Source organism: Medicago truncatula, chromosome 3, assembly GCF_003473485.1.
Source record: "Medicago truncatula cultivar Jemalong A17 chromosome 3, MtrunA17r5.0-ANR, whole genome shotgun sequence".
NCBI classification, from domain to species: domain Eukaryota; kingdom Viridiplantae; phylum Streptophyta; class Magnoliopsida; order Fabales; family Fabaceae; genus Medicago; species Medicago truncatula.
In genome coordinates this window covers 44,433,786-44,455,999 of record NC_053044.1, presented here as the reverse complement: position 1 = coordinate 44,455,999, position 22,214 = coordinate 44,433,786, and the positions used below count along the sequence as shown (strand labels likewise).

Genomic DNA, 22,214 nt, shown 5'->3' with positions numbered 1-22,214 from the left:
AAGCAAATCCGCATATTTCACAGGAATTGGGTCACACTGCGATGCTTTTCGAACCTGATTTTGAGGAATAAGCGGTTGAGAACCCTGTTGTCGAAGTCGTTCCATGCATATTGGCTGACATAGTGGCTGAGGCCGTTGCTGAACAAGCGGTGGGTCCTTTGTGGCCATCAATGAAGATACTAGGCTAGTTAACTTCACTACCTCAGCCCGAAGTGTTGTTACCTCTCCACGAAGCTCGTGGACCTCTTGCTCAAGTCGATCCATTTTTCCTGTTTGCACGAGTGTCTGCATATGCGAGCCGAACTTGGATGAAGACATTGGACCACTTTACTGATGGATTGACCTTTTGTAGGTAGAAGCAAAATATGAGACATGGACTAGAAAACTATGAATGCAAAATGATGCATGATATGCTTATGCAAAAATAGATAATTTTTTTTTTGAAGGACTTATCAAAGTGAATTGTAAACATTGTCGAGGAACATAGTTTCATTTGAAAATTGTAAAGATATTGGAATAGGTTCTTTTTCAAAAGTTAAGAACGAAACCAAGGAAAAACTTCTTAACAAAAGCTAAGGCTTAGTTAAGATTTTTATGAAGTTGTATCTCTTGGTGATCATTCTTAAAAGGTCCATACCTTTGATGTTTACAAAAACTTGCCTAAGTCCTTCAATTTTTGATGAAAAAAAGTTGTTTACGAATGAATGCATGTATGCATGATAATGCTAAAGTACATAGAATACATGGTAAGGTTAAGCTCCACAATGTTGGAGTCAAGGGTAACAACGCCATTTGGTAAGGACTATGGTTTCAAATTGTACCTGTATTACGGGTTCTACCAAGGTTCCCAAAGTCCTCGACCACTTCCGAATATTATCGGATACCGAGAAAACACCCGGTCCAACAACGTTCGTAGGAAAGTCTCATTTGAGTGTAGTATCGCGTATCGACTAGTTCCGAGAAAACACCCGGTTAGCCACCACACTACGTCCTAAAAGGCCAAGATGGGTTAAGGGTTACTAAAGGTCCTTAGCTTCATTGGAAACTTAAAAGTAATAAAGTCTAAACGTGAAAACACACGCCGACATATATTACTTCAAGCTCCTTTGCTAAGTGTGGTTATCTCACGTGTGACAAGACACGAGTATATTCTCGGTATGCCACTATGAGTCTACCACTCCTATCTTATATTTCCCTCAAGCTCGGGTGTAGAGCTTTATCTCACCACTCACGTGAAAACAATAACATTTAGGCATGTATTTACAAGGCATAAGAAATAATGAAGCACAAGTATAAAGAAAGTAAGGTGGGTTTAACCCGCGTAGGACAAAGTCCCCAGTGAAGTCGCCATTTCTGTGCTCGTCGACGGTGTTGCTGGGTCCGACTTGTCTGTTTTCTAGTTGCGGATTTGTGTTGATGTTGTTTGCACTATGTATTTCGGACGTATCTTTTGTCCGATCGGTTGTGTTGTGTGTGGTTTCGAGAAAGGGTTTTGATTAATTGAGTTTCGTATTGAAATTGGTGGTTTATGGTGTTGGCTTGTGTGGGAAATTGTTGATGCAAGTTTCTGATTTTTCGTTTACGATTTGCGGCTAGGGTTTTTTGGTTGTGGAAAAATGTCCGTGAACAGTTCTGATTTCCTCTCCTTCTTTTAAAGACTAAAACAAATTCTTAAAAGGAAATAGATTAAAGGACCATGAATTGGTTTGATGGGTGATTAAATGATTGTTAAAGGCTGAAACGTTTTTTAGCTAGTCTTGGAAAGAAAAAGCTGACCTTTGCCACTGATGGTGGCGTGTTTGAGCAGAGGAAGAAAAATGGACCTCGGAAAAAAAAAGTTCTAACTGACACTTTATTATTACCATAAAAAAAAAACCTTAAAACGGAAGATAAATCTGAATAAAAATACTGAAGAAAGACAGAAAATAAAAATGGAAAATAATAATAAAATAAAACTAAAAGACTAATAAATAAAAAGTGAGGAGAGGGCCCGCAATCGGAACAAAAATGAGGTATTTTAAAATACCTCCCTGCCGAATTTTCGCTGAACTATAAGATCGATCAGAGTCAAACGATGCACGTCTGTGAGATTTTTGGTCAAAATTTAGGGTATGACAGATGTGAAAGAATGGAGGAAGAAGAAGTATGTTTTTGGTTATTTTTATTTGATTTGGAAGGATAAAAATCCTATGCCTACATACCCTTAAAGAAAAGGGATCAAAACCAATGTAGTTCACCTCAAAAATTTCTTTGGTGGGTTAGGTTGATTTTAAGATTTTTGAAAATGGGTTTTAAGAAAAGAAAGAGGCCTCAAGGCATGAGAGAAAAAATAAGGTGAGGTTGTTCACATTTTAATTACAAGAAAATCAAGTCTAATATGAATATTAATTCAATTAAGCATTTGATTAAGAAAATAAAAAGGAAAGACACTTGGGTTACAAACCAAGGTTTATTAAGAAAATATTTTTGGAGTTTTGCATGTTTTTGTTGTTTTTGAATAATAAATGAAAATTAAACTAACGGAGCAATAAAAATAAAAGCGCGTGGATTTTTGTAGTGACGTTGGATCACCACAAAATCCCTAATCTAATTTGTTTGCATTTTTTGGATATATCTAAGGCGGTAAGGAAATAAAAGGACACACACACCCACACACTTTTCTCATTTATATTTACATTGGACCTAAATACATTCTAATTGCTGGAAAATAAATAACAATAATTAAGGTGCTAAATAGAAATAAAATCAAATGTAAAAATGCTAAAAAGAAATAAAAATGCAAGAAAATAAAAGAAATGGACTACCGAAAGGATAAAATTCCGAAGGGACTTATTCCGAAGGGACAGAAAAAAAAAAAAGGGAGAAGAAAAGAATAGCTCGTTAACACAAGCTAAATAGGGAGAAGAGAGAAAAGTTCTTTGACAACTCAAGAGAACTTTTTGGTGTGTGTAATTGTGTGGTATGAGGGCTCTATTTATAGGTGAGGAGGTTGATGAAAAAAGGAAAAATGGTTTAATGGAAATGATGGACAATTATGGTGAATTTTGGAAAAGGAATGTTAAAGTTGACACTTGACTTGAAATTTTTTTAGACCTTGTACATTTTATTTTGGACCTATTGACACTTTGTTTTTTTTTCTTTTTACACTAATTAATTAAAAAGAAATAAAATAAAAATAAAATAAATCTAATACAAAATAAAATAAAACAAATTAAACTAAATCATGTAAAGAAAAATAAAATTAAAAGATGGAGAATAAAAATTATTAAATATAAAAAAAGTAACTAATCTTAAAATTAAAATTAATAAAAGATGGAAAGAAAATAAAAAGAGAAAAGAGGGTCCGACTCGGAATCAAAAATGAGGTACTTCAAAGTAACCTCCTTGCCAAAATTTCGTCTGAAACGACGAAAATTCCCGACTTTAAAAATACGAATAAAATGGGTAAGAATAGAGAAAAATGGTCAAAATTTGGGGTATGACACAAGGTGTTAGTAGGAGACCAAAGGAAAATCCTGGCAATGTAGATGCTGTGGATGAAAATGCTGGTAATGTAGATGCTGTGGATGAAAATGCTGGGAATACTCCTAATGAAGTGCCAGAAAATGCTCCTAACTTTGTGCCTGGAAATGCTCCTAATGAATTGCCAGAAAATGTTGTGCCAGCAATTGATCCTAATGAAGTGCCTGCAAATGTTGTGCCAGAAAATGCTCCTTACTTTGTGCAACATAATGTTGTTGCACATGCTGGACAGGTATGACTTTTAATTTTTAAGGATCGTTTTGGCAATTAGTATATTAATTGAAGGACTGATATGATTGATTCTGTTATGATTTTAGGGACTAATTTGATTGAAATTGAAATTTCAGAGTCTTGCACCAAGGAGGTATGGCCTTAGAGGACCGGTTCCTTCAGCTAATAGGCCAAAGAATACACCAATGAGGGGTCCTGCACCAGCTCATCCAACTCCTGCTGGCATGATTAGGGTTCCATATCCAACCTATGGTCCACCCGGTTCGACTCAACCTCAATTCATGGAGTTTATACCAACTCCCGGATTTCCCAAGAAGTGATGCTTCCTGAAGTTTAATAGATGTTTTGGATTTGTAATATGTAGGCTTATTTGAATTATGCCCCATAGTTGGTTTTTTTTTTGCTTAACTTGCCATTTAAGTCTTATGACTTGTTAATGCCCCAAAATTGGGTTGCTTTTGCTTATGTAATTTCTCAGAATTATGACTTATTACCTATGACTTTTGCCTATGTAATATCACAGTTTAATTTCTGTGTTCTGTAATTTCAAGGATCAATTTGATATATGATTAAAATATTCAGGGACTAATTTGATGGTTTTAAATATGATCTGTGGACGAATTTGTGTGATCTGAATCATCTTCAACCTCTTTTCATAACCATTAAACTTATTATTCGAGGAAATTTAGGTGATATTAGAATGTAGATTATAGATTGTGTAATTAGGGTTCCAATTTTATACAATTGGGGAAGACAAAGTCGTTGGGGAAGAAAAGAGTTGTTTGGGGAAAAAATAAAAAAAAAATTCTGCAAATCAATCAATTTAGTCCTTCAAAATGTTTGGAATTATCAGCCAAATTAGTCCCTGCCTACGTGGCGTATGACATGTAAGAGGTTAACGGCCACGTCAGCCCCGTTAATGGCCCGTTTGACCAGAAGGACTAAATTGATTGACAATTAACAAATTCAGGGATGAAAATGAAATTTCGCATAATTGAGGGACTAATTTGACCGACGCGTGAAAATTCAGGGACTAACTTGATGGTTCACTCTTAAAAATAACTTATATTAGCTAATTAAAGATTTGAAAAAGCATAAATCGTATTCGTATTGGAGGTTAGGTGATTGAAAAATCAAATCAGTATACTTTTTGCTTCCTTTTGATAGAAAACATAATTTGTATATACTAGTATAATCATATAAACGAATTAGGTAACTGAAAAAATTATATGTAACTGATCCATTCAAAACTAATGTAATTGAGCAAAGTGGATAAAAAAAATGAGATGTTCAAGATATTTTCTCATTCATGTTAAGTGAATCCCTTCTTAAGTTAGGATGCGAAAAGTTGAATATCGGTGGAAGTTGTGGTGCTTTGACGACATTGATGCTTACGGTTTACTTCGTGACAAGATGAAAGATTGCCTAATTGACGTTCTCTTCTAATGTTGGTTGGTCATCTAACAACTCTATTTAGCAAGTTAATTGTGAGACAATTTTTTTAAAAGTCTTTCATCTTCTTCAACATCCAGATAATCCACGTAGGAACTCAAATTCATAAAATCATTCAAAATCAATTCATAAAATCGTGTCAAACAAGTTAATTAATTCAATCGCAGGAACTCAAATTACTCCAAAACACATGAATATGAAAATTAGCTACAACAACAGAGCATTATCAAATTTGGGCATGTTAAAACCCATATGGTAGGAATAAGTGACTCAAAATCAGATGAAACAGGATTTACCTGGTTTTCAATTGGTTTGTTACCTGGATTTTATATGCATCTGACAGAGGAAGTGTGAAAATCCTGTTTTTTTTTATTTTTTTTATTTTTATGAAACAGTTCACAATTTTTAAGACCAGTTCAGTTTGGTTTAAATTGTTTCATTATGGTGCAGTTCAGTTCAAATGAATTGTTTTTACAGAGGGGAGTGGAGGGGAGAAATTTTTAATTAAAAGTGTGTTTGGTTCACAAGGGGAGGGGAGGGATTTTAACAGTATTTTACCGTTTTACCCTTAAACTTAATTAAATAAAAGAAACTGTTTGTTTTTACGATTTCAGAAACTGACAAAGACAAGCACACATCTAAGCCGCTATTTTATCTTAAACTGGCTCATGTATTTTGCTCCAAGCATCATATTGTTTTTTTTGACAATGAGATGATGAAATTACTCACAATTCACTTTGGAGGAAGCCTCAAGCAGTCGTTGACAACAACAAAGTAGTAGTAAGAGCGGTTTGTACATCTAACAAATAAGAGTGGTAGATTATATAATAATAAAAATTGTTACAAGGAAAATATAACAAAATAATAATAATAATTGTTACAAGAATAAGATAACCTAATAATAATAATAAGATTGTTACAAAAATAATATAATCTAATAATAATAAAAGTTGTTACAAGGTTAATATTGAGATTTGAAATTAATTTAAGGATAATTATGGCAATGCAATAAAATTTTAAAGAGATTTGCTCCCCTTCCCTCCCCTTCCCTTCCCTTCTAAAAATTGAACCAAACACTTCAAATTAAAAATCTCCCCTCCCCTTCCCTCCCCTCCCCTCCAAAACTCTCGAACCAAACGGACCCTAAGTTTAGTGGTTAGAATTAAGGTGAATAAGTGGGGTGCCCGAGATTCGAACTATGCCCCCTGCATATAACAATGCATATCTCTGCCATGAGCTGATATCAATTTGGGCAATGTAGTTTGCCATAACAGTTGAAGCATCCAAAGAAGAATAGTAATTACGTGACTATGTTATTTAAGTTTTAGGAGGACATTAAGATTTGGCATACTAGAATAACAATGCTAAATTGAGAAAGAAAAAGTTACCGACATAAATACATTGTTATTCGAAGTAATTGAACCCCCAAATGGTTAATAAGTTCCACCCAAGAACAAATAGAACTTGAGTTCGAAACGCAAGAGAGCATGATAGTATTCTCAAAGTCAAAACTCGCCAGAAATTTCACACTTGGATGATATAGTATTGAATATGCATGGAATCGCCCGGGTTATTCAAAATGGTCTCAGAACCAAATTGTGAAAAGATTAATCTTGAATTATAATTGGAAATTTACGAGAATTTTATTTGGTGGACATGAGGGTATCATTAGGGAAATTTTATGCAGTTCACTATTATTAACGTTGGAACTTTTTAAGACAAGTCAAATTCTTTTTTGCTATGTTTGCTACAGAATTCAAAAACATCCCACACTTGGCTATTAACACTCCTATCTGCAGGGTTGATACCTCTTTTTTAGTCTGAATCATGTATATTGTTATTTGCTTGAATACTCTCAATAGAATAACAGGGTTGATACCTCTTTTTTGGTCTGAAAATGTATTGTTTTCTTCTCAATTCATTCAATATTTCAAGGGTTTGGTAGACAACAAAATCAGTCTCACCCTTGACATAACCGTGGGAATTTTTATCAGCCCTGTACATGACAATATATCTTCCATTATATTTACACGTCTTCAAAGGCTCACCCGATTGTCAGCCCCCTACATGCTCTATTTTGAATTTTCTACCCTACCAAAATCTATTAGAATTTTTCTCTGTGCAAAACTATAGGTTGTTGAAGTAATAGAATATTTAAATACTATCTTCTCATCCTAGAGGTTGATGCCTTGGAATGGGTATGTCTCTTTCCATCGGACAAACCACTATCACTGACACTTCCTTCAACAAGTTTGTCGTGAACATCAGAAAATTCTGTTCTCCATGATTCCAGGGGAACGAGGTGACTGTCATCCTTGACCTTAGTGTTTCTCTTCCTCTCTTCATCATGGCGTTTTACATTTTCTGATATCTGATGGAAGGTTTTGTTTATCTTTGCAATGCCCCTTTCAACAGGTTCTACAACATGTGAAACTGTGAATTTCATGTCATCAACAATCTGAAACGGAAAGACAGCAAGCAAATAACAGCGCAGATGAGTTTGACATAAAGATGCAAGAAAAAATTAAAAGTTTTGAAGCTGAGTGACGTATCTTACAATTTCACCACTTCCAAGAACCACATCACGAACATTATGCGTGAACTTCATAGGCTTCTTTTCTTTCTCCTCATGGTGACCCAGCCGCGTTCTAATTGAGCGCTCACAGTCTCGAACCTCTGCGGGATCAGGAGGTGTTCCTAGTGATGCATAGTCAGCCATCACTGCTGCATTGCGGACACACCTTTCTCCTCTTTTGTAAGGTACTGCAGGGAAGACATAAAGGTGCACAACAGCAGCAACGCCCATCTGTAAACAACGTTAAGATGGGGAATCATTTAAAAAACGCCAACCCAGAACTTCATAGTTGATTGAAAGCTTTTTCCAAGTCAACGACACACAGAAATTCCAGTTTGAACAAGCATCACACAACATTTAACAGAGGAGAAAAAACCAACGTAAGATGCTAAACATAAAACAGATGACTCTGCATAGCTTATTACTAAAATGTGAGTCCCTGTCCCTGTTCTAAAGCATAGCTGGCATTTATCTTTTGCAAATGTTCAAGATAGAGTGGAGAATGATCATCTCATGTAACCAAGCGTATTTGTCCCTCTCTCTCAACCTCACAGTCTCTCGACCTTACATGCAGAATTTATATATATATATATATATATTACAACTCCATAATAATGCAGTATTAATAAATGACAGACAAAATTATCAAAAACTTTTGATGCATAAATCAGTTTATTGTGTAATTTCAACTGTTTTAAGGAAACGTAGACTGAACTATTGGCCTGCATTAGTTATATATTAACAAAAAGTGAAATATGTGAACACAAATAACACACCTCTATACAGATGATATAATCTTGTATACGTGTTCTCAGCTCTTGAGCAAGTGCCCCTTTAAATGCTCCCATAGAAAAAAGAAATGCGACAGCCACTCCTTGCCACCATGTTAGAAAGACTATTGATTTAAATGTTAAGAATTTAGCTAATGGTTTGATTGGCTCCAGTTTATCTTTAATGACAGAATAGAATTGTACGAGGCAATACAGGGCCCAAGTCTGACTAAAATTAAGAATACTTGCCAAGTAGGGATACCTGCAAGCACAAAAGAGAATCAGGCAGCATTAAGAGTTATGAGAAATCTAGATATGGAAATAGAGAAGTGATAATATATGTAGTGATATCAATTGGTACTCCGAATAAAAAGTAAAATTTGATCTGAGTTCAAGAACGATTTTTGTTGTTAAGAATTAAGATCACATATTTAGTATCATTGCCATTGGTTTTCATTATAAACATGCTCATAATTGAAGGCATTGGCCAATAGAATCTTACCCATATCTCCATTCAAACTTCCCCTCACCATAAACCCCAAAAGACTGGAGGATCATTGCCAGCAAAGCACAGATCATTTTCAGTATCATCTGGAAATGTAGGTTTTAGTAAAAAATAAGAAAAGACACAGATTCCACTTTCTCGAAAAGAGAGAGCAGGGAAACAAAAGCACAAGTCACCAAAATACATCACATACATATTGCACAATGCCAATTTTCACAGCTTGATAGAAGTCAGGGCCAAGATGCCAATCTCTTAAGAAGCAATTTAAAGGAAATGGATGTTCAACAACTCCATATGCATAAGCTTCTTTCAGGAGAGGAGTGCCGGAGTCTGCTGTTAGGCTCATACCTTCCATAAACTGAATTGTTTTGTCCTCACCACCTAAAATCAACCATAAACAAAATTGTACATAGAGCGTGACCAATCCAACATTATTTAAATTTCAGAAGATGTATGAAATCTTTAAGCCATGTTTAATAACATTCAAGCTTCACAGTTTACTAATACTCAAGCCTCACAGATAATCTCTTCAAATATCCGAATCCTTACACTTTCCGCATGTGGCCAAAATTATATGTGAATAATAACTACAACTAGTGATATTATAAAGATATGCAATCCATTTGGCATACCTAAGCAAGCTATCAGGTATCTTTCAAAGCAGTATAATGCAAAAGCCTCATAGCAGTCCCGGATAACTTCACAGTTAAATGCCGCACTGGAATCCAATAGTGACAAAAACTGCATCATATAGACATCAGAACATAACAACATACTATTAAAACTATATTATATACACTGATACTAATGTTAGTTGCAAGTCACTACAGATCTATGAAGCACGGATACGGACACGACACGGACACCTCGACACCGCTAATAATTTAAAAAAAATCACATAATTCAGTGTAATTATATGTGTCGGTGTCGGACACGACACATGTCCGACACCGGGACACGCCTAATCCGAGGAGTGTCCATGCTTCATAGGTACAGATGGTCCTTCCAGGAAAATATAACCTAATCTTTTTCTCAATATAAGTTAAACAAAATTAAAATATGTGTTTCAAATCAAAAGAAGGCTGTTTTCCTTTTCAGTATCAATTATCAATAAGATATCTTAAAGATCACTATTAGATAATGGAAAACTTTCAAACCAACTAACCCAACATAAATATGCATGTGAAAAGAGGAGCGTTTTAGTTTGACTGTGGAAGACACTGACATAACAATTCATTAGAACCAATAGAACCAAAAGTAAAAGATGTTGTTATGATATATAATGAGAAAAGAGAGTATTTAGCCATTTACTTGGCATCTCTTACCGATTCCAATGCATAGACAGGAACCATTAAAATGAGACCAATCAAAAACTTCTGCTCCTGATTAAAGAAAAATATAAAGTATTAACTTCTGCTCTTAAAAATTAGAAAGCATTACAAAATGAAAGGAAAGCGTAATACAGGCCGCATATAGTCAAATCCCTCAAAGGATACAACTATAGTAAGCACTGAGAGGGTAAAGGTAAACATTGTATAAATAGTAAATTAATCTATTGGAGCAGGGGGTAAAATAAGCAGGACTCAAAAGTTAAAAGTAAAGGAACGCGTGTACCAACCTCGGGCTGGTTATAGGCAGCTAAATGCTCGAAAATTAGGTACATGGAGAGGACAAGGGCAACAAGCACAAATATACTTGCACTGAAGACTGTCCAGCTAACAGTTCCTGTAGACTCCACGCCTACGTTGTGGAGCCACATGCTCCCTGATCTGCTAGTGGATTCAACAACCGTAAAAAGAAATATGGAAGAACATAGAATATCTATCAGACCCATTCACCGGAAAATTAGAATTGGTTGTAAAAAATAGTCTTCCCTTGATTTTGATCAACTCTATGCTTTACTATATTCCAGACAGTGTTAAGGGTCTCCACTCCCACAAAATCTTCTGTTTCATTTGATTTTCCCTCTTTCTGTATGGAAATTGGAAACTGGGACGTTTTAAGATATAGTATATTACACAAGAAAGCTGCCCTTTTGATGCACTATCAAATTTAACACAGCACGCAGAACTAACAATCCATCAACAGCAGCCAAAGATGTTTCCTTTTGACGTATGTAGAAAACCTGAATTGAGATAGGACATCTATCATGCATTAACAATTGAATTACCTAATAAATAATGTTTACCTATTAAAAAATACACATTCCGTGTTCGAAGCAATTGAATTACCTAATAAATAATGTTTACCTCATAAAATTTATTTAATAATAAACATTAAAGATATAAAACATAAAATACAAAAAACAAAACATAAAAACAAAGATCCAATATTGTCATTTGGACCAGAAAATCCAAAATTTAAAGCATCATTCAACCTCTACATGTCATATATGAACAACTTAAACTATACAGAGTTCCATAGTTTGATCCAGGGAAGGGATATAGAAAAGGCAAATCATCAGAGAACTAAGAGCTGGTGTTCCATTTTTTATCATGTACTTGTTGTCACAAAACAGTTCACGAACTTCCAATTCCATACAACATCAACGACAACAACAGCCAAGTCTTATCTCACTAAGTGGGGTCAGCTACATGGATCAAATTACACCATAATGTTCTATCATAAACCATATTTTGGTCCAACTCATTAATCTTCAAGTCTTTCCTAAACAGTTCACAAACTTCCATACAACTATTTTCTTATTAACTACAGTATCACATACTCTCCTAACTACTTGCTTATTGCAATTGTATCAGTTACCATTACCTACATATCTGATAATAGAGCACACATAGGTACACCGAGACAAAACAATCATAACAATCTCATATTGAAAGTTGATCTAAAGTCTAAATAAATTGACCACATAATCATCAGGTGACTGTCATTCCATTTGATCATAAAGAAGGGAAGTCTGCGAGAAACAAAATTACAAACTCTTTCCATTCATAAAATTACTCAGTGCAAGACTTGGTAATACTATCATAAATTATCCGCAAACCCAAGATGGTTATATAATCATATTAATTATCATATCTTATTCGATTGAAATATTTCTGCTATGCTATGAAGCAAAGATACAGTCTACTCAACGATTCTTTTCTTTTTAGGCACGAGACATTAGAAGCAGAAACAGTCCAAGGGGTATTCAAAATACATACAAACCGCCAATGTCGAAAAGAAACCAATAACCAACAAGTGCATTCATTAACTTAACAAAACTATCACATAGCTTTGATCAAAAGAGGTGATCAAGTACATATACATCAGCAAAGCAAGGTAAACTCAAAAATCGATTATAATGAATTCAAAAACCATGACGTAGAAATATTTAACCCTTTTCAGATTCCATAAACAAAATACTATTTATCGGTGCAAGAAATTCATTCAACAATCAATCATCGATTTTCAATACAAATAATATGAATAAAATATAAAAATTGGTTCGTTAGGAAATCGAAAATGCCAAAACCCTAGACCTGGGGTATATGGAAACAGGGAAAGGGAAAAGGCCATGCGGCGAAACAAAAATCGGTGCAATAGGAAGAATATAACGATGGGAATGCATCGCAGATAGCATTGGAGAAAAAATTAGGGTAGAGTTCGAACCTGTGTTGAACGTGTTTGATTTTCCCGAGAAAATCGATTATGGATATTTTCCGGGAGAATAGAACGCAAGGAAAAGAAAAGGAAGAACCAGGGGAAAATTATTATTTAATCATTAATTATTTAACTAAAAGAAAGAGAAAAACGGAATTTTGCTTCGGCAGTTGGAAAACACAAATCTCAATAACAAAAGTTAATAGGATGCGGACACGTGGATGTTGTGGTAAGAGATAGAATCAGAGTCGTCCATTAATATGTCGGTTTTTTCTATTTGGGGTTTTGTGTGCGAGTTGTGATTTCGAAGCTTGAAAAATTGGGAAAGTTTGAGTATACACGTGCGTGTGTACATGGCAAATTAAGAAGAGGGTGAAAATTTTGGATTTAAGGTCTCTACCAAACAATCAGAGGTATAGTGTATTGTTTGGTTGGTAGTGCAAATATTTTTGTTTGCTACCTGTCATTATAAAATACTATTGCTTTTTGAATTTAACTTATTTTTTAAAAATTTAATTTGATGAATGCACAACTGACTTCTCATTTTTGTCAAGAGAAATGAAGTATTATCGGGTTGTTATCCTCTTGAAACATCGATTAAGAAGAGACTTTTCCTAATTAAAATGACCATTGATCAGACAAATTTCATACTCACATGATGTTATTATCCTCTTTCTTCCTTTTATCTCTCCATTGTTCGATAAATTATAATGGTTTAATGATGTGGAAAATAGAAGTTTAAAAAATTTGACATATCATCAATTTAACTACCGTGTCATGAAAAAGTAATACATGGTCATTTTTGGGGGCCAAAATAGGAACAATAGTAAAAACCGGGGGCTAAAACATTCGATTTATAATTAGAGGGAATATTTTCGTGAGAATGGCAAAATAGAAAGAACTAAAAGTGAAATTAAGCTTAATATTTTCCTTTCATTATTTATTTTAAGGCTTAATTGCACTTTTGGCCCCCTATGTTTCAAGAAGTTGTGAGTTTGGACCCCTAATTAATTAAAATACAAAACAGCCCCATATGTATTGGATCTTTGGTAGTTTTGGCCCCCTAACTAATTAAAATACAAAACAGCCCCCTATGTATTGGATCTTTGGCAGTTTTGGCCCCCTAGACCAATTTTGACTCGGTCAACGCTGACGTGGCACTTCAAAGGCGCCACGTGTGCATTGTTTTAATTAAAAATAAATAAATAAAGCCACATATAAATTAAAGAATTAAATAAATGAAAAAAAAAACAACAAATAATTAAAAAAAATAAAAAAGAGAGAAAAAAAAAGGAAGAAAATTGTGTTCGAAAATCTGATTCTAGCTCTTCTTCCTCTCATTTCTCTCTAAAACACTGATTCAAGAACCTGCTCCATTGACAGAAGCATGGAAAAGGTGGAAAAAGGATGAGTAGCTCAATGCAAGCACGATAATGAAATAATGTTCTATTGAACGAAACGAAAGTTTCGTTTTTATCAAAAGAAAAAGGAGCATATCACATGCACTTTGACATATATAAAGGGCACAAAACAAGGCAGCTATATTAGTTGCATGTTGCTTGTACATAACTTGAATAAGAATTACACCTCCATTGTTCCCTAACAATCCAATAGTCTGATATATTTATCATATAAATTCTTGTTTTCCTCCATTACTATATCGTTTCCTATCTGTATATTTATTATAAATTGCTCAGTTATTTGTTAATTTGCAGTTATAAATGTAATATTATCAGTGTTGGCATGAATAATGCAAGAATATTTGAATAATCTTTAATAATATGAATATTTATTCTTGAATCAATTCTTGAACCAGTTAAAAAGTGTTTTAAAACTCCTCATCTGAGACAATAACTCCTACATGTTAAATTGATAATCCGGAGGAAATATAAAAAGAAACTGCCAAAGATCTAATACAAAGGGGACTGTTTTGTATTTTAATTAGTTAGGAGGCCAAAACTGCCAAAGATCCAATACATAGGGGGTTGTTTTGTATTTTAATTAGTTAGGGGACCAAAATCGCAACTTCTTGAAACATAGGGAGCCAAAAGTGCAATTAAGCCTTATTTTAATCGATGAAAAAAATTAATACCCAAATTTATTCCATGAAGACAACAAGTAATATGGTCGCTAACAAAACAATATTGCAGTCAACAGTACTCATCTTTACAAGACAATCCCCGGCAGATACATAATGCCATCAACGTTGCAACTGTGCATTACAATAAAATGACATCAATCAAATTTCAGACACACAATCTGAACTTGAAAATTATGAAGCAGTGAATCTACAAATGGAATGTCTTTTAGTATACAAAAGAATGGGGCATTTTATACAAAATTGTTCTTTCATCAGCCAATGTCAATAAAAAAACCTGATACTAGATTAGCCAAAAGATGATGGAAGACTTGGCATCAAAAGGTTTCTTTCATTGTACCTATATGCTTCATGTGCACTTTTTTCCCACGAAGAAAAGTGAGGGACGAGTCATGCATGGGGTGGCTTGCTCTTGAAGTTCTCATATTTCGATCTTGAATCATACTCAATTGCAAGGAGCCGATTAGCACCTAAATTGATCAATGGTTGGTGATTGTCTTCGAGATCAACAATGGATTGAGTACTGAGTCTATATCCCAACATCGAACTCCTTTAGCAGTTTTTTTTTATACATATACATAGGTCCAAAACTAAAATTCCCAGCCTGAAGCTGTAAAAACTATATCTATATGGTCCTCATGATGCAAAATATGCCAGGATATACTTCAAACAACAGAAGTGCTAGAACGAGCTACCCTCTGAGCTTCTTCCAAGTCCCTGAAAAACCTGCAAATTCAAAAATTAAACCTCTGTTCTAGGACTCTATCAAGGAACATTGAAGACCTACCCAATAAACTTTATCGCCCAAACCATGACAATGACCAACTTCATACAACATCCAAAATAACTAAGAACTTATTTGGGTTGAAAAACTGTTGTGTTTTTATTTTATGATTTTTCAAATAATTTTAAAATGTCACAGTTTTCATTTGTTTATTCTTTTCAAAGTTTGTAAAAGAAATGGTGAAAACAACAAAATGCCATGCCATTTTACCATTTCTTGTATAAGTAAGTATTAATGAAGTGACATTTTTGGAATTAGCAGTAAAATTGAAAATAAAATCAGAAAAAGGCTCTATTAAGCCCATACCATGACTACTTCAAATTTTGTCAATAGCCTGGAACTATCAATTTCCAAAAAGAAATATCATTGTTGCTAGCATGCCAAAGTGAAAGTACAATTTGAAAGGAAAAATGAACATTTTCACTAATCCAATCTAGATTATCTTTATGAGTTAATCATACCTTTTAGAATTAAGCACAGAAGAGCCACCAAGTATAAACCGAACGCCTGTATTACTGGCATTTTGTAGAGCAACAGACCGTGACTCTTCATATGTTGTCCCACCAACAATGAAGATAATTACGTCCTGGGGCCTGGTTTTCATACAGTCACCAGTTTCACAACTCAGATTATTCCACAGTTCTAGATAATGATAACAATAATAATAAACATGGAGAAACAGGCAACAATGTAGTGGCATCACGAATTTGGATATAAATCATCGGTTTATAAAACCACAAGACCTCTAGAAGTTCACAAATAAAATTACATGAAGAGGTTATATTTGATAGCAACGAACCTTCCTTGTTGAAAGTGATTCCCAACAAATGGGTAGTCTACATCTCTCAACCGTCCTTTGACAATGCTTTCCATGATTTGGAACAGAAGCGGCTGGTGCTGGGTGTAAACATTCTCAACACCCTGCAGCAAAACTCAAAACAAGTATTTTGAGATTCAAGACTCACATCATCAAGCATATGATGCTACAGTAGTCGTAATAAATAATTTGATGATTGAATATGGTTTTGGTCCCTGTAAAGTTTGACAATATTGATTCCGGTCCCTATACAGTTTTTATACCTTTTTAGTCCCTAAAAATACAAAAACTTTGCACTTTTAGTCCCATGTAAGGAGCCAGTGAGGGACTAAAAACATACAATTTTTCTTAAATATAGACAAAAAACGAATAATTTTTTTATAAGGATCAAATCAAATTTTACCAATATTATATTATAAGGATAAAAAGCATATTTAATTTAATGCAGACCTTCAGTCCACGAGCCATGTTACGTGCAATGTTCATTAGATCTCGATTTCCATAAAGATCACCAGTTCTCTTGTCAACACCAGCCTGCTTCAAAAGAAACTGGACAAGCTGTTGTGCCACAATGAAGATATCAGTATCAGAAACTTTCTCATGTAGCCATATCAAAAGCAGCAAAATCATCCATCAAAGTGCTGTTCATAAATTAATCAATCGCATTGAATCCAAATTTCTACTTTATAACCCAAAGCTGAAGATATGACAAGACAATACAACCCAAAATAACTTCACCACCACTACAATTTATCTAAGGTTTAAAATTGGATAACATTCGTTAAGGACTAAGTGACATTCAGGAATTCATGCATAAGAATATGTGGATTTAAGATGAAAGACAGCAGTTTAAATTTACCCCAGGTTTGTATTTGGCAGATCTGGAAGCCAGTTTGTTGAAAAGCTGCATTAATTGAACAGGGCTCTCCTTCTCATATCGCAAAGCATATAGCATGACCAAACGTAGTCTGTCCATATCTGATATGCTTTCATTGTTTAGTAGATTGGTCACCGCCTGTAAATGAGTATATAGAGACCAAAGTTATCACTTATCACTCGATCTTATGTTAACTTCGTTAATTTAAAACTGTTACTACCAGTATATATAACAACAATTAACAGGGAACAATAGAGTTACATTTTTACATGTCGGTTGGATAAAAATAAGACTGCTTCACATAACAAATAATTTGTTGTGTTAAACATGCACTATTAGTTAGGTGAAACTAATAGCAGATATTATTCAGGGATTTGTTTACTCTTATACTTTGTTGCGGTTCCTTATCCTTAACTCATATATTGTTGGAAAATCATAGTGAGTAAAAAGTCCCGCATCAAAAAGAAAGAACTAAGTGAGAACAGAGTAGCTACAATAACTCATTAATCAAAATATTAATTTCCTAGGGAACAGAGTTTACGAAGACAGATAACAGAATAACTAAAATAAGGATGGCATATCCTTTCGAACAAATATCAGCACTGAGATGAAAAAATTACTCTAGGTTAGCTTTCTATTTTCCCAGAACCACCCCCAATAAATGTTGCTACAGCAAGTACCATGTGCAGAGCACGCGAAAAATAAGTTACAAAAAACATTGCAAAGCTTGAAAGGATTCTCCCATTTTTTCCGTTCCTTCAAATGGTTTTTACTGGTGGGGTAATAATTAGATATAATCAAGTAAATTCAGAAATTAGACAGTATGCAGTATACATAGTGACATTACTGAAATTGGTAGTAGTAAATAACTGGTATGTTTCTTAGTTTATTTGATGGTCATAAAAAACTTGATTTTTGAGAACAGCCAAAGGAGAATTTCAAATATTTAAGACTAATATATACCTCAAAAGCAGCTCCTTGCCCTCCATTGCAAGCCAACTCTTGTTCTGTTTGTGAAACTGACATAAGTTTTCGCTCTTCAACTATCTTGCTCATTTCTGTTACCAAAGTCACATGTTTTGTCACATTCCCATGCATTTTTCTGTACTCAGGGTAGTTGTCAACAAACTTAGCCATGTCCTCTGCCAAGAGTTAAATCATGAAATCGGAAAGTGTTAATACCATGTATTATCATGTATAAATAAGTTTTAAAGTTCATAACTGTAACAACTGAAATGATTTAAGTACGCTGAAATGTTACAGAATAAAAAGTACAAACCTACTGTTTGGATGTTCTGATTACTCTTTGCCACTTGTTGAAATTCATCAACCAGTCGCTTGATATTCATACCAATATCTCCGAAATTCTCATACATGTTAGCTTTGAAAAAGGAATCTTGTTCCGATGACAGAACAACCTCCTGCGACAAGGATTAGTAAAAAAAATTACTTTTCAATGAGCACAAAAACAAGACTGCGATATGCTTCTGACATATTACCCAGTGCAAGAAATGTATCCAACCTCCTGGTCCTTTGGAAATTTACCAATGGATTTGACATCCACTTTGTTGTCTTGGATTCCTATCAATTCATGAACCATAGCCTGTACAATATAACACTACAAATGAGCATCACCTATATGCATATTTTTATGAAATCACTCAGCTGTAAGCCTGTTAGTAAGCACTAAACTTGTGTTAATTTGACTGGTACCTGATAGGTCCATTGATTTAGCAATGGGGTTACAGGATCATCCCTCCTGTCAATCACCAACAACAACGGAGAAACTTCCATTCGTCTAAAATCGAAAAGACCACTTTCCTCTTGGTACATCAGTTTCTATTTCAAACACAATAAAGTAAATTAGTTTCACAATGTATGCCAGCACAGTCATTAATGATATAAGATGGCATGTTGCAGTGCACAAATTGCCAGCCAAATAACAAATAGATTGGATTCATGTATGCATATACTCAGAGAAACTCCCAGTGCATTATGGAATTCAGAACCATAGAAATGATGGAAGTATAAAAGCTTAAACTTGTAGAAACCATTGACCAAGTAGCTAACATGCAACATCAATTATTTAAAATAAACCACAAAATACAAGTTAGACAAGGTGGCTTGAACTCACGGATGCTTCATGTGCTATTCTTTTTGCAATGTCGGATGTTCTTTGATATCTAATAACTGGTCTCCGTTTTAATGTCAAAAAAACAGCAGCAAGACCTTCAACAACCCGATCACTGAAACGCTGCAATGCTGAAGGATCTACGACAGCTGGGAGCATATAAATGTAGTTTGAAGGTATGTGGAAAGTGAAATGATAAGGATCAATGGCAACAAAGTCTGCATAGTACTCCTGGATGATCAGGGCAACAAATGTATCAGAATTAAACTTTGCAACACAAAACCCATCATTTGAGATTGCAACACAAAGGGTAGGGGTCCAAAGCTTCAAGCTCAACGGTGCGAAATGTCATCTATCAGATAAAGAACCAGACAGTAAATAGAAAAGGTCATAATTATGAGGAATTAGAATACCCTTCTATCTGGAACACGTTTCATGAGAATTTATAATATTATTTTGATACTATAAACTGGTTTTTGTTATCTGTCACTTTAGAATATCGAGAAAGCATCAATTACATTTTTCCTATAATACCCTTGGTTATTTACATCTCCACTACACTATATTAATAATTATAAGTCATTCCACCAAACTCCTACTACAGTACGGACAATGTAGTCAAAGGAGATTATTTTACAATAGAAACGAATGTAATTAATGATTTTCTTAAAATGTGCACATCACCTTAATTAAACGACAAAAATAATGAGACGGAATATATAAGGGTTGGAAAAGCATCTACTATCACTAAATTAGTGAGAAGTTTAAATATCATAAAATGGTTATATCAAAGTTCCTAAGTCCATACAGACTACAAACTTTAAAATTAGAGTGTGCACCCCATAAGCAGTTACCTGAACTTGCTGGACAACTTCCTGCTCATCCGAATCGGCAAGTAAGTGAATATGATGGTCCTTCAATATGTTGGAGAAAACTGTAATTTCGGAATGGATTAAAGAGAGTCTTCAAGAATAGATGACAATCACTATTAACTTAGAGAACTTAGAAAAATTACAAACTCAATTCATAAGGAAGAATTGTACTATATCTAATCTAAGAGTCAAGCAAAACAATTAAAGAACCTACATAGGTGATACTCTCCGAATCTAGGACTAGCCAGCTGACGACGCATATACTGGATATTCTCTGATGTAGGTCGAAGGAAGTAAATTGCCTTGAGATGTGACATTGGTTCGCTTGACTTGGAAATCGAATCAACCAACTCTACCAAAAATACTTCTTTCTGAAGAAGCTCTGATTGTGAATACACAACACTCACAATACTTACCTGCAAAAGTTTGAGGGAAAAAAATGCATTTCCTTATCAACAACAACCAAAAATCAAATAATCGAGGTACCACCAAGTTACTATGGTATGTTGATTCATGGATTTGATGAAGTGAAACAAAATTCTTTGGCATCTTGCCAATATAACCCACAGGTGATAGCTTTACAAGCACATATCAACATTATAACTTAATAATTGATCGACCCATTATAACTAGCAAAATTAAGAAGCCTCGTAATATTTTGGCCTCTTCAAAAAAAAAAAGGAGCCTCAAAATATTTTCCCTAATCCTTTGAAACATAAATGGAAAAAAAAAGTCCATACTTTAGAGTCGTAGTTTAAAACCTGCAACCTCTTGCCATCCATTGTCGAAAGAAAACAATGTAACATCAGACGCAATGAAGTTCCGTAAGAAATTAACGAAGGCAATGAAGTATTTTCGTCTTTCAGAAAACATTCAAACCTACTCACAATGATAATTTACTAATAACCCAATAACAACAACCAAATCTTATCCCACTAAGTAGAGTTTGCTGCATGGATCAAACAACACCATAATGTCTATCATATATCTATCCAACACATTAATATCTAGATCTTTCTTAATAGTTACTCTTATAGTTTTTCTAGGTCTTCCTTTGTCTCTAGTGATTTGACTACTCTATATCTGATGTACTCGCTGACTATAAAATCTCCGTGTCTTCTCTCAACATGCCCAAAGTACCTAAGTTGAGTTTCCACCATCTTTTCTTTCTACGATGGGTGCTCTCTCTCTCTCTCTCTCTCTCTCTCTCTCTCCCTCCCTCCCTCCCTCCCTCCCTCCCTCCCTCCCTCTCTCGCTCTCTCTCTCTCTCTCTCTCTCTCTCTCTCTCTCTAGCACCAGCTTGAATATAATGACATTAGACAGAATCAAATTCCGTAAGAAATTAACAGAGGCAATTATGCGTTTTCATCTTTCAAAAACATTCAACCCCACCCCCAATTACAATTTAATCGTGATACAAAAGAATCATAATTCAAACTAGCATAGGTGATATTTGATTGTGAGTGAAAAATTGATAGGATTTGATAGCATTGTCGAAGATCATACCGTTTGAGAATCGAGGATGAGAACCTTCATGCCAGATATGTCTTGTAAGATGCGATTTATGTAATCACGCGCAGATGATGTCAGCGCCATCTTGTGAATCGATAAGGAAGTTCAATTGCAGCGCGTGCAAGTCGAGAAGAAGAAGAATAATAAGGTTTCAGAGTTGAGGAAATTAACTCGCTAGTTCAGATCCACCACCAGCGACCGAGGACGACGAGACCTTAACGCACCGTTTTAGACCTCTTTGCTTTTTCCTTATTTTTTTTAGTTACATTAAATTTACTCGTTAATATCACTACTTTTTTTAATTTTTTTTAAAATATCAATAATTTTTTTTTAAAGTAAGGGGGTTAAATTTTAAAGTATTGGTAAGTCATTCTAGTTCATCCCACATCCTACATACATTACACTCAAGATTCAATTAAATATCACTACTCATTATCTTAGTCTAATCGAAGAAGTTGCACAATA

General features: G+C 34.5%; 3 protein-coding genes across 4 annotated transcripts; 1 reads left to right on the top strand and 2 right to left on the bottom strand.

Annotated features, from left to right (window-relative positions):
* Positions 1 to 3,460: 3,460 nt before the first annotated feature.
* Positions 3,461 to 4,255, top strand: LOC120579612 (uncharacterized). Its single transcript, XM_039832090.1, has 2 exons — positions 3,461 to 3,754; positions 3,870 to 4,255. Exons 1-2 carry the CDS (start codon positions 3,461 to 3,463, stop codon positions 4,071 to 4,073), a joined length of 498 nt encoding a protein of 165 aa, XP_039688024.1. The 3' UTR covers positions 4,074 to 4,255.
* A 2,809-nt stretch (positions 4,256 to 7,064) lies between these two features.
* Positions 7,065 to 12,823, bottom strand: LOC25489770 (protein LAZ1 homolog 1). 2 transcript variants are annotated; one of them, XM_024780029.2, is made up of 9 exons: positions 12,668 to 12,823; positions 10,674 to 11,180; positions 10,381 to 10,437; positions 9,688 to 9,796; positions 9,249 to 9,436; positions 9,053 to 9,141; positions 8,557 to 8,812; positions 7,763 to 8,011; positions 7,065 to 7,663 (listed from the first exon to the last, which is right to left on the bottom strand). In XM_024780029.2, the coding sequence occupies exons 2-9, from the start codon at positions 10,887 to 10,889 to the stop codon at positions 7,367 to 7,369; spliced, it is 1,461 nt and encodes a 486-aa protein (XP_024635797.1). In that variant the 5' UTR covers positions 10,890 to 11,180; positions 12,668 to 12,823; the 3' UTR covers positions 7,065 to 7,366. The 2 variants fall into 2 exon arrangements, with proteins under 2 accessions (XP_024635797.1, XP_013461383.1); XM_013605929.3 differs by having other exon boundaries at positions 9,688 to 9,773.
* Positions 12,824 to 14,743: 1,920 nt separating this feature from the next.
* Positions 14,744 to 22,002, bottom strand: LOC25489769 (vacuolar protein sorting-associated protein 45 homolog). The gene is made up of 13 exons (XM_013605926.3): positions 21,744 to 22,002; positions 20,452 to 20,653; positions 20,220 to 20,299; positions 19,369 to 19,596; positions 18,948 to 19,073; positions 18,757 to 18,837; positions 18,514 to 18,655; positions 18,198 to 18,376; positions 17,217 to 17,372; positions 16,808 to 16,915; positions 16,340 to 16,461; positions 16,002 to 16,133; positions 14,744 to 15,482 (listed from the first exon to the last, which is right to left on the bottom strand). Exons 1-13 carry the CDS (start codon positions 21,831 to 21,833, stop codon positions 15,422 to 15,424), a joined length of 1,707 nt encoding a protein of 568 aa, XP_013461380.1. The 5' UTR covers positions 21,834 to 22,002; the 3' UTR covers positions 14,744 to 15,421.
* Positions 22,003 to 22,214: the final 212 nt, after the last annotated feature.